This window comes from Idiotropiscis lumnitzeri, chromosome 2, assembly GCF_059441095.1.
Source record: "Idiotropiscis lumnitzeri isolate Australia: NSW breed Sydney's pygmy pipehorse chromosome 2, RoL_Ilum_1.0, whole genome shotgun sequence".
Lineage (NCBI taxonomy): Eukaryota > Metazoa > Chordata > Actinopteri > Syngnathiformes > Syngnathidae > Idiotropiscis > Idiotropiscis lumnitzeri.
This window is the reverse complement of record NC_142392.1, coordinates 22,825,125-22,837,872: the sequence shown is the minus strand read 5'-3', so window position 1 is coordinate 22,837,872 and position 12,748 is coordinate 22,825,125. Positions and strand designations below refer to the sequence as shown.

Here is a 12,748-nt window from a genome sequence, read left to right as displayed (position 1 = left end):
GCTCCTCTAAAGGACGTCGACATATTTCATTAAGTCTTTGTGTCCCGATAAACTCATCTTCGCGTGTTGATACTTTTCGGTGCAGTTAGCTTAGCTTGTAAGCTAGCTAGCCACTAACGAAAAGAGGCACATGACTCATCGCCAAGCAGAGATCAAGGGCGGATTTTTTGGAATTATCATTTGAAAATGTGTGAAATAACGACACCCAAGTACAAAGAGGAACTTTGTGGAATAAAAGAAGAGAACGAGCAACATCATCAACTGCTGGACGAAGTTTGCAACCAGCCTCGTGTTGTGCCACTCAAAGCAGGTTTGTACACGTTTTACTCTCATTTGCTTTGTAAAGAGCGACTTTCTGTCGTTAAAAATATGCATCACAATATTAAGTTGTTTGGGGAAATGCGTTCAAGGTTATTGCCGTTTTATTTTTAATTATTGCCTTTTACTTGTCGGTTTGCTAAACATTTGTTTATGCCAAATAAAATCAGTGCAGAAAATGTATGCCAAAGAATAACCAATAGTGGGGGGTGAACTCCGTGTTTTTTCCCAGTATAAAATTTGAACTGATTATTTAACATTTTACATTTTCTGGTTTTTATATCTTGTTCAAGCAATTCCTTCCGGAAGGAATTCTGCCTGACTCTACAAAATGTGCACACTGTGGCGAAAACATCAATGACGGTCGATCAATTTTGGTGAAGAAAACACAAAATATTAAGTTTTTTTTTTTTTTTTAAAAGTCAAGTAAGTATCGGTCTTTTTCATTTATGAACTTTGTACTGGCTTGGTCGTATGAGAGTCAATGAACCTCTGGTGGCTCTGCACTGTTTTGTGCACGTGTGCATAGTTTCACTTCATCCAAACATTTAAAATACATTTAATGCATCCATCCAGGGTTGCACGGATCTCATCAGTGAACAAGCGCATGCTGCAAGGAATGCATCTGCATCTTTGGCTTACTATGGGCTGAAAAGGGAGTACGCCACAACCCCCTTTTCTACCAACAAGGCCAGGAACATTTTGTTCCCGGTAATAAAGTTCCTGCGCCCCCTGGTCAGCTCCTTAATGGACCCACTCCAGTTCGCATACCAGCCTGGCATCAGTGTGGATGATGCCATCATCTACCTGCTCCACACTTCATTCTCCCACCTGGAGAAGGCGGGGGGCACGGTGAGGATCATGTTCTTTGATTTCTCAAGTGCTTTCAACACCATACAGCCCGCCTTATTGGGAGACAAGCTGGAGGAAGGGTCAGAGCAGACTCTTCCTACTCAGGAGGTTGAGGTCCTTTGGCGTTCGGGGAACACTCCTCAGGAACTTCTATGACTCGGTGGTTTCCTCAGTCATCTTCTATGGAGTGGTCTCCTGGGCAGGAGGCATCTCGGGCCGGGACAAAAAAAGACTGGACAAACTAGTGAGGAGGGCCAGCTCTGTCCTGGGCTCAGTGGGGGGCAGAAGGATGACGGCAAAACTGTCATCAATGCTGGACAAACCAGCCCACCCACTCAATGACACTCTGAGAACACTCCACAGCTCCTTCAGTGATAGACTTTTACACCCTCGCTGTACCAAAGAGAGATTTCGCCGCTCCTTCCTGCCGACTGCTGTCAGACTTTTTAACAAGAACATTGGGTCAGGCCTACAAACGGGCGGGCATTAGTGCAATTGTGCAGTCCTAGGATGCAATATAAACCACTACTGCACTTTCAGCCAAGGGGTACTTTAATATTGACCAATGATGTATTTTGTTTATATTACAGTATTCTTATTACTGTACTTCTATCTCTGCAGTATTTCTACCATTGCAGGATGTTCACTATTACAGTACTTTTATCATTGCAGTACTTTTATCATTACAGTATTTTTCTATCATTGCAGTACTTTTACCATTACAGTACTTTTACTATTACAGTACTTTTACCATTGCAATATTTTTATCATTGCAGTATTTCCAATCATTCAGTAGTTTTTATCATTACAGTGTTTCCCCCTCCGTATAATGGACAAACATTAGGAGTGTTTCCTTACACTTAGATACGTTTATACTGTGTATATTTGCATGCTTTTTATGAATGTCTGCTGCGAATGTTATACATTAACGGCTACATTACGCCGCCGACTCTGTGTGATCTATATCTTTGCTCCTGTAACACCTCAAATTTCCCCATTGTGGGACTAATAAAGGACAACTTATCTTATCTTATCTTTGTACTTGGGTGTCGTTCTTTCACACATTTTCAAACGCCAATCTCAACAAATCCGCACTTGATCTCTGCTTAGCGATAACTCGTGTGCTTCTTTTTGTTAGACGAGAAGAATGAACGGCGTTGTCGTTTTTTAATGTCGTGCTGAATGGATTTCCTGGGTGAAAACTGCAGTCTGTTCAGCACAAAAGTGGAAAAATAGGACACGCCCCGCTGTGATATGATTAGCTGCTGGCTGTGTGGAGCACTGTCATCAATTCATGCGCCCCCCTTAGCATCGCACCGCGCCCCACTATTTGAGAATCACTGTATTAGTTAGTTAAAAAAGAAGAGCTAAATTATAGTTGACGTGTTCATGGTTGTTCTGAAGGTTCGCATGTTTATAGAATCATCCCTTTGAGTTGTGATTAAGAAGGGGATATTTTCCGAACTAATGTTAATTGTGATGGCTTTATGATATACACAGTTATATGGTTAATAATTGTGCATCGTTTGACATTCTGCTGTATTGTTAATACTGTTTGCCTTTGATTGGTGTGGCGCATGTAATGGACAATGTGCTTATTTTGTCGGTTGCGGGATGTCGATGCGCAATCCCGATTGATGACGTGGGAGAATGTGCACTTGAAGAAAGGAGATTGCGCACTTGAGAAGAGAAGGGGAGTGTGCGAGTCGCGGAAGGAGTCAGTTGGAAGGACAGTAAAAACCCGGTTATCGCGGTTAATGGGGACCGAGACCACCCGCTGTTCGGATATGTCACCAATTTTGTGTATTCATAATCATGTTTTTATGCACTATTTGTATCACTAATAATTGCACACACACACACAGACACTCACATTATTGCTTCAGCACATGCACACTCAGCCACTCATTGTTTTGGCACACACACGCTTGCCTAAGTTAAGTTTCGTTTTCCTGAGTTTCACTTTCCATAAGTTTCGTTTTCCTCTGAATAAAAGTCCAAAGGGTTGGGCGAAGAAGTCAGTGAGAGTGCGGGAGATTGAACTGGCAAGACGTCTACTTCACCTCCTGGCTTCTCCTCCCATCCGCGATGGAGAAAAGACAAAACCTTCCCTGGTTATTCCTCTGGTTCTCTCCATTTTAATTCAGTCTAAGAAGGCGTCAGGACCTTTTTAAACCTGACACCCGTGAAAACTGAAAATCCGCGAAGTAGCGGCACACCTTCAAAAATGCTTAAAAAAAATATATATATACAGTGGAACCTCGGTTCTCGAATGACTCTGAGGTCGAACTAATCGGAGTTCGAACAAAAAAAGAGAGAAATTCTTGCTTCGCAGTTCGAACAAACCTCGGAGTTCGAACGCCGGTATGACGCGTGAGTGCGTACGCGAGGGTGGGATGCTGAGCAGCCAATTGACCAATTGTTGTCGCGTGCAGACGTGCTGCGTTTTGCTCTCGCATTTTATATAGGTGTACGAAGTGTTTTAGCCCCTAATCATGCCTTCTAAGAAAGTCAGTGCAAGCAGCAAAGGAATGTTTCGGTGTTTGAACAATTTGCTTTTCGAACAGGGTTCAGGAACGGATTATGGTCGAGAACCGAGGTTCCACTGTGTATATATATATACAGTGGAACCTCGGTTCTCGAACGACTCTGAGGTCGAACTAATTGGAGTTCGAACAAAAAAAATAGAGAAATTCTTGCTTCGTAGTTCGAACAAACATCGGAGTTCGAACGCCGGTATGACGCGTGAGTGCGCACGCGAGGGTGGGATGCTGAGCAGCCAATTGACCAATTGTTGTCGCGTGCGGACGTGCTACGTGCTGGGAAGTGTTTTAGCCCCTAATCATGCCTCCTAAGAAGGTCAGTGCAAGCAACAAAGCTGCTACTAGCGAAAAAAGAAAAGTAGTGCATACAACTATTGCATTTGATTCGGTGTTCGAACAAATCGGTTCTCGAACAGGGTTCTGGAACAGATTATGGTCGAGAACCGAGGTTCCACTGAATATATATATCTCTTTGGCTTACGATGGGCTTAAAAAGGGAGAACGTCACAACCTCCTTTTCTACCAACAAGCCCAGGAATATTTAGTTCTATCTCTTAATGCAAAAAGAAATACTTGTAAACATATTTCGCTTGAAGGATTTCTATTCTATCAATGACATTATGTTGCGATGGCCCCCAGTGGTCCCCATCAATAAGTTAGGGTCCCACAACAGGTGTTCCATCAGACGCACACAAAAGCCTGTGTGTGCTAACTTCAGCTCGCTTCCAGAAACGTCTGTGACTATGTCAGGAATGAAATCGGGCATCAGCCGCAACGTGCTTCCTTTTTAAATGCTCGTTTATCACTGTTGTGCTGCTAAAGGGAGGTTTACATCGTAGGACGTAATTTTGTGAAATGCCCCCATGGTCCGGTCCAAGTTGGGGTCCACGCATTGCTCCGTATGCGGCAGGCACAAGTCAAGGTAGCACGGTAGAAACAATATAAGACAAAGTCGCTGCATGAGGTTTGACTTGACCAAACCAAATTTGTCTTTCTGTGTCCTGCAGACGTCAGTGAAAACGATCTCCTTTATGTAAAAGAGGAGCTAGACTTGACTCACATCAAAAAGGAGGAGGAGGAGGAGGAGATCAACAAGTCACCAGTGAACATTGTCTCTATAAAGACTGAAGATGAAAACAAGGATGAGAGTGAGGACAAGAGAGGGGCGGAGCCTACAAGCATCAGCTCAAGTCATCATGTGACAACAGAAGGTGATGAAGACCACTGGGGGCCATCACAAGTACATAATGAGGACACATTATCAGACGATCATGACGATGATGATGATGATGATGATGATGATGATGATGGGCAAGCCAAAGGTGAAAGGGCATGTCACACTGACTCATTCACTTCAAAGCTGTCTTTAAAAGGGCACGTAAGAACGCACAGTGGAGAAAAACCTTTTTCCTGCTCAGTTTGTGGTAAAAGCTTCCCTCAAAATTCAAGTTTAACAATCCACACAAGAACGCACACTGGAGAAAAACCTTTTTCCTGCTCAGTTTGTGGCAAAAGTTACTCTCGAAAGTCATATTTAATAATTCACACAAGAACACACACTAAAGAAAAAACATTTTCCTGCTTGGTTTGTGGTAAAAGCTTCTCTCAAAATTCAAGTTTAACAATCCACACAAGAACGCACAGTGGAGAAAAACCTTTTTCCTGCTCAGTTTGTGGAAAATGCTTCTCTCAAAATTCAAGTTTAACAATCCACACAAGAACGCACACTGGAGAAAAACCTTTTTCCTGCTCAGTTTGTGGAAAATGCTTCTCTCAAAATTCAAGTTTAACAATCCACACAAGAACGCACACTGGAGAAAAACCTTTTTCCTGCTCAGTTTGTGGCAAAAGTTACTCTCGAAAGTCATATTTAATAATTCACACAAGAACACACACTGGAGAAAAAACATTTTCCTGCTTGGTTTGTGGTAAAAGCTTCTCTCAAAATTCAAGTTTAACAATCCACACAAGAACGCACAGTGGAGAAAAACCTTTTTCCTGCTCAGTTTGTGGAAAATGCTTCTCTCAAAATTCAAGTTTAACAATCCACACAAGAACGCACACTGGAGAAAAACCTCTTTCCTGCTCAGTTTGTGGAAAATGCTTCTCTCATAAGGCAAATTTAACAATCCACACAAGAACACACACTGGAGAAAAAACATTTTCCTGCTTGGTTTGTGGTAAAAGCTTCTCTCAAAAGTTTGATTTAACAATCCACACAACACAGTGGAGAAAAACCTTTTTCCTGCTTAGTTTGTGGCAAAAGTTTCTCTGATAAGTCAAATTTCACAAAACACACAAGAACACATAGTGGAGAAAAACATTTTTCCTGCTCAGTTTGTGCCAAGAGGTTCTCTCAAAAGTCGTATTTACGAAACCACACAAGAACACACACTGGAGACAAGCCATTCAGTTGCAGCGTTTGTGCTAAAAAATTCTCCACTAAACAATATGCGGAGAGTCACAATTGTGCTGGTGAGAAAAGCAGCAATCCTTGAAGCTTAAAAAAAAAGAAAACAAATAACTGAAGGAACTGACTCTTTGTGGTAAGATGTAAATTTTGATTTTGAATAAAATATGATATATTGAATTTTGCAAAGCTTTTTTATTGACATTAAGCCAATGTGATCTGTGCCAGAAGAAGCAATGTGTCTGAGTGATCATGATTTGTTTTGTGTGTTTACATCAAACATGTAAAGGAAATTAATTGCCTTTGCCTGTAACAACATCTGTTAATATTATACTTTTCAGCTGTCTTTTTAATCGTACCTAATGGAAAAGGTGTGAGAAGAAACTGTGCTTATGAAATCGGTGCCTTCCACAATCATCAATAAAATCACTTGTTCCACTTGCTCAACTGGCCTTCATTACGTTGTGAAAAGGTGAAAAACAGATCTAGAAGTTGAACTATAAAAAGAACAAGAAAGAGAAACGCAAATCGTCTCAGTTTCTCTCAAAGGTTTTGGTATGTCAGGAGTTGGCAACTTGATGGCGACTGGAGTCAGCGCTGGTTTTCTCGCTGTGTTTGGCTGGCTCGTATATGTATGGTCCATTGAACAAAACTCAAACTCTTCAAATATTCCCTCACATACATTTAATACAGTGAACCCCCGCTACTTTGCGGTTCACCTTTCGCGGGTTCAGTGCTTCGAGGGTCTAAAAAATATTCGGGAGCATTGTAGTTTCGCCGAGCGGCACAAGGGGGCGCTGAAGCGGTTAGACGGCCGGCGTGCGCCGAAGAGGTGAGTGGACGAAGAAGAGAGTGGCCGAAGAAGAGCAGGTTCCCCCGGACACGATTGGTGGCGACGTACACGATCGGACACCGTGCGTGAGCTCCGAAGGAGACCCGCCGGCGTGTGTGGCTGTCAAGCCGAAGATAAACAACTTCCGCCCGGGCACTCGCGCGGTGACATTTGGCTTCGTTCGGGACCGTGCGTGAGCTCCGAAGGAGACCGGCCGGCGTGCGTGGTAGTTAAGCCGAATAGGAGCACCTTCCGCCCGGGCAACGGCGGAGAGCGAGGCTGTCAGTTATGAATGAATAAATGAATAAATGAAGAATGCCACCTTTCATTTCACTGTCATGATCCGTGCCTGTCATGCCGCGTGTGTTTTTGTTTTTTCAGCTGTGTGGGCGTTCCTCCAGCGATAGTCTCGCGCCATGCCATCAGCTGCTGCGAGATGCGCTGATTACACTGGCTATATTGTGATTATAATAAATATTGTAACGTTGTATAATAAATCAGGCCAATTTGTCCATCAGCGAACGCTTTTATTATTAAGCCAAAAACGGCTGCTGTTGGCCGCAACCACGCCGATCAGAGAGAGAGCAACACAACAACAACATAACGTTCACTCCCCTGCTGCCTTCACAGCCTCCACAGAAAAGAGGAAAACACAGAACCCTTGAACTATTTACAAAGTCGCTACACTATCTTTGTATCACCACCTTTTTTCCGTGTCTGCGTTTGGAGAGTCCTCTTCAATCCTCCAGTTCTGCTGGAGGATCATAACATTCACAGGGCACACCGGACGGCGTACCAGCAGGTAAAAGTCGAAGTAATTGAATAAATACAAAAATAATGGCCGGGGAATAAAAAAATAATAAGTTTTAATATTTGTTTTTTTGTTATAACATGAATTCGCTGGTCAGCTTAATACATATTTTTTAACATTATGCTTTTCAGTTGTCTTTTTAATCGTATTTAATGGAAAAGGTGTGAGAAGAAACTGTGCTTATGAAATCGGTGCCTTCCAGTCATCAATAAAATCACTTGTTCCATTTGCTCAACTGGCTTTCATTACGCAAGCATAAGTTTAAATGTTTTACTTTTTCCGGACATTGGCTTTCTATAAATTTCTAGTCCTTACACGTCAATTGTTGTTTCGGATCCTTTTTTTCTAGCTTTTTACTGTTTGATTTCCCCATGTTTCCCTTAACTGTTCTCCAATCCCTGAACAGGTTGACAATTACTCTGTTTTAGGTAATTCCCAAGCTTCTGCTTCCCAGACAGTTGTTAGTTAAATTTCCCGTTCCAAAATGAGGTTGCAAGCCTCCATGCACATGTTACACAGCTTGAAATGATGGGCCAACTCATCTGCCGTGCAACGTATTTATTTTTCTCCAATCAGCAGCACTTCTCCCTGTCAGGGCACAATAGTAACATTCAGAAATGTTCTTGAAGCGCAGCTTCTCTTGCGTCCTCACAAATTGACTGTTCTTCTGCTACCGTCACACCAAAACCATTTCTATTACAATTTCTGACAATTCTATGACAATGGTTTTATATCTTAGACCACATAACTTGCTGTATTATGTTAGCGAGGAAAACACAATATGCACGTTTAATAACAAAGACTATAACTCAATGAAATATAATTAAATTAAAGGGTTTTAGCTGTTGCTCTTACAATACTTTTTCACATACTGAACTGGTTTAATCTACTTTACTACAGTTGTCTTAAACATTGAGAACTTCAGGATGAACATTGTATATCTTTGTGATGAAACCTAAGAAAAAATAGATTTCTAAAACATTAAATGTGGGCAATGGTTTCCAGCACTGGCTAATGGGTTAGTGCTAATAGAAGCCCACAACATGCACTTTGGAGCTTAGCTTGGCAAAACACTAAGATTAATACTGGCACCTCATGACACAACCTATCCTGTTTCACATTAACTTTGGCCACAACTTCAACTTCTAAACACCTCGCAACGTCAGTTACCAAATTACACATATCATGCTGTATTGTTTCGTCTCCCGCGATCGCGTCGCACAACGTATCCGCCATTGCAAACGTACGTCGTCACGAATCATATTCAAAAACTAATTTATATACACACATCTTCTATCTAACTAGACATCTACAACACCTGCAACGTTTGTGACCATTATCTACTCCTGCTTATCCTTTTTAGCTTATTTACAATAGATTTTACCTGTCAGGGCACAATAGTAACATTCAGAAATGTTCTTGAAGCGTAGCTTCTCTTGCGTCATCACAAATTGACTGTTCTTCTGCTACGGTAGTCAGCGTCGGCTCTGATGAGCAAGGTCCTAGGCACCCTCTGCTGGCGAAGCTAATATTGCACCCTGATAAACATACAGAGACTAAAGTCCTCATGTTCTCATTGGAAAATGACATTCAGCCCAACGACAATAAAATTTCGGGGGGGGCAACCATTTCTATGTATCCATTTATCGCATAGCGCCACACACACTTATTCATTCACACTATTTTTCCCCCTATTTTTCCTTTATTTTCCCTCTTGACTTTTATTTTTCCCTTTTTTTCTTTTTCCCCTTATCTCTCTCTTTTCCCTTATTTCTCTTCCCCTTATTTTTCCCCCTTCAAACGCGCGTGGAGGATACACCCCTGTTATCCTCTATCAGTTTTATAGACTATCTCTGTCTCTTCACGTAACATTGACTAGTATTCTTACGGTTTTACACAGTTTTAAAGACTTACTCTGTCTATTCGTAGTGGAGTCCGCCCTCCAATATCCCCACGGAATTTTGTTGAATTTGTGGCGTGAGCCGTTCTTTAATGAAGTGCGCAACAGCCAGCAACATAACAGCAGCGTAGAGAAACCGGAAGTAAACAGAGTCTTCTTCGCGATACACAAAGTCACAGCATTAAGCAACAGCACCACCCATTGACAAATTACCGTACTACAACACTCCCACTTAATTTTACAATGGTATCTCAAGGTTTTAAACAATTTTACAGAGCTGTGCTCCCTTTTTCAAAAAATGTCAAGACAGGCAAACCAAAAGCACATTTCTCTTTTACAGTGAACTTCAGGAACTCTTTTTCACATTTCTTCAGGAACTCTTTTTTCACGTTTCACACATTTTAACCAATTCAACTGTCAGACACCAACATATATTTAGACTGGAAATAGTCCAATTTCCCTTCTAAGATTTTCAAATCTTTGTTTCGTAAGTGGCTTGGTCAATATATCCGCTTTCATGTCATTTGTTGGACAATATTTGATCTCAATTTGTCCATTCTGTACACATTCACGGATGTAGTGGTATCGAATGTCAATGTGTTTAGTTCTGGAGTGGTCCACAGGATTCTTTGCAATTGCGATTGCTCCTTGGTTGTCCTCCAAAATTCTTATGGACATATCCTTCATCCCAAGATCACTCAGTAATCGTCTCAACCAAACACCTTCTTGTGCAGCTTGACTCAGTGCGACATATTCAGCTTCAGCTGTTGAAAGTGCAACTGTCGCCTGTTTCTTGCTAAGCCAGCTCACGGCTCCTCCACTTCCTAGGAATATATTGCCTGTTGTTGAGCGGCGGTCATCTTGATCACCAGCCCAATCAGCATCAGAGAATCCAATCAAAGTATCTTTGTTTGACTGCTCATACTTGAGAGAAAGGTTTGCTGTCCCTTTCAAGTATCGGAATATCCTCTTCACAGCAGTCAGATGTGCAGCGTCTGGATTTGCGTTGAACTTTGACACAGTGCTCACTGCATGAGCTATGTCTGGTCGTGTGGCCATTGCAGCATACAGCAAACTTCCTACCATTGATTGATAGATTTGTTGATTTACTGGCTTACTGACACCATCGCTTTTCCTTAATTTGACATTGGCATCAGCAGGAGTTGCTACAGGGTTTGCATTGTCCATTCCATATCTCTTGAGTATAGCCTCGATATAATGCTTCTGACTAAGAAAGACACAGTTCTTATCTTTGTCTTGGACCACAGAGATGCCCAGTATGTAGGACAACTCACCCATGTCTTTCATCTTGTAGCGCTCACCGAGGGTCGTTTTCAGCAGGTTCATGTTCTCCTTTGACTGTGTTATCAGAATGAGATCATCCACATACACAGCAAGTATCTCAAGCTCTTCTCTTGATCTAACAAACACACATGAATCAGCTGTACTCTGTTTAAATCCTATTTCCGTCATGAACTCGGTGAAGGCTTTGCTCCAGCAGCGAGGTGACTGCTTCAGTCCATAAATTCATTTTTTCAACTTACATACCAAGTGTTCTTGCCCAGGTTTGACGTATCCCTCTGGTTGCTCCATGTAGATTTCTTCTTCTAAGTGTCCATTGAGGAATGCAGTTACAACGTCCATCTGGTGTACATGTAAATTGTTTTGGATAGCAAAGGACAGTAACGTACGAATTGAGTTGAATCGTACCACTGGTGAAAAGGTTTCATAATAGTCAGTACCAAACAACTGTGAGTAACCTTTGGCGACAAGTCGACACTTGTATCGCTCCAGTTGTCCATCACTAAGATACTTGACTTTGAAAACCCATCTTGATCCGACTGCATTTCTTTCCTTTGGTAAATCCACCAGGTCCCACGTTTCATTTTCCAACAGCGACTCATATTCCAAATCAGCTGCCTCCTGCCATTCCTTTGCATTTGGACTCATCATTGCTTCTTTCATCGTGACTGGTTCCGTCACACAGCATATTTTGGCATGATGATCAACAATAACTGTATCAGCAAACTCATCATATCCATATCTCTTTGGAGCTTTTTTCAGTCGGTCACTTGTTCTAACAGGTGTATCAACAATGACCTCTTGTGTTTCACTCTCATCTTCTTCCATGCTGATTTCAGTCTCTGAGCAGGTTACTTCCACTTGTTCTTTCCAATCAAAGTTGGATTCGTTGAAGATGACATCACGACGAATCAGAATCCTTTTTCGTTCTTCATCGTACATACGGTAGCCCTTTGCATTGTTTGCATATCCCACAAAACGAAGTTTTACAGCCTTTTTGTCCAGTTTGCGTCTATCTTCGTCAGGAATATGTGCATAAGCAATACAGCCAAAAACCCTTATGTGTCTCATGTCAGGTTATATTCCATACCATCTCTTGTAGGGTGTTTCTTGCTTCAAGACAGATGTGGGCAGCCTGTTCTGAATGTAAGCTGCCGTGGCTACAGCCTCTGCCCAGTACATCTTTGGTAACTTTGCATGAGATAGCATGCTTCTAGCAGCTTCAACTAGTGTCCTATTTTTTCTTTCTGCAACACCGTTTTGCTGCGGTGAGTGAGGAACAGTCATTTCATGATGGATGCCTTGATCCTTCAAATATTCTTGAAACTCCTTTGATGTGTACTCACCACCATTGTCAGTTCTCAGTCTTGTGATATTTTGCCCACATTCATTCGAGAATGTTTTCTCAAATTCCTTAAATTTGTAAAGAACTTCATTCTTCTGTTTCATGAAGTATACCTTGCAGCATCTCGAGTAGTCATCAATGAATGTCACAAAATATTTTGCTCCACCAATAGATTCAGTCTGCATGGGACCACAGACATCACTGTGAATGAGCTGCATTCTGCGTTTGGACCGTATTCCTCCAATCGACTTGTATGGCCGTTTGGACAGTTTGCCTTCCACACATCCTTCACAGAATGGAATCTCTGTTTCTGCAGAAAAGTCCACCCCTTTTACTAGATCCTTCAGTTCCTTCAGCTTGGTGGTGTGTCCCAGGCGCTGGTGCCACAGACTAGCTGCGAGTGATGCACCGTGACAGGCGGGTGAATTTCCTTCA

General features: G+C 42.0%; 1 protein-coding gene across 1 annotated transcript; it reads left to right on the top strand.

Moving 5' to 3' along the window:
• The first annotated feature begins 2,759 nt into the window (after nt 1-2,759).
• LOC148342010 (uncharacterized) lies at nt 2,760-10,466 on the top strand. The gene is made up of 3 exons (XM_088288025.1): nt 2,760-2,772; nt 5,087-5,829; nt 10,401-10,466. Exons 1-3 carry the CDS (start codon nt 2,760-2,762, stop codon nt 10,464-10,466), a joined length of 822 nt encoding a protein of 273 aa, XP_088144151.1.
• The last annotated feature ends 2,282 nt before the right edge of the window (nt 10,467-12,748 follow it).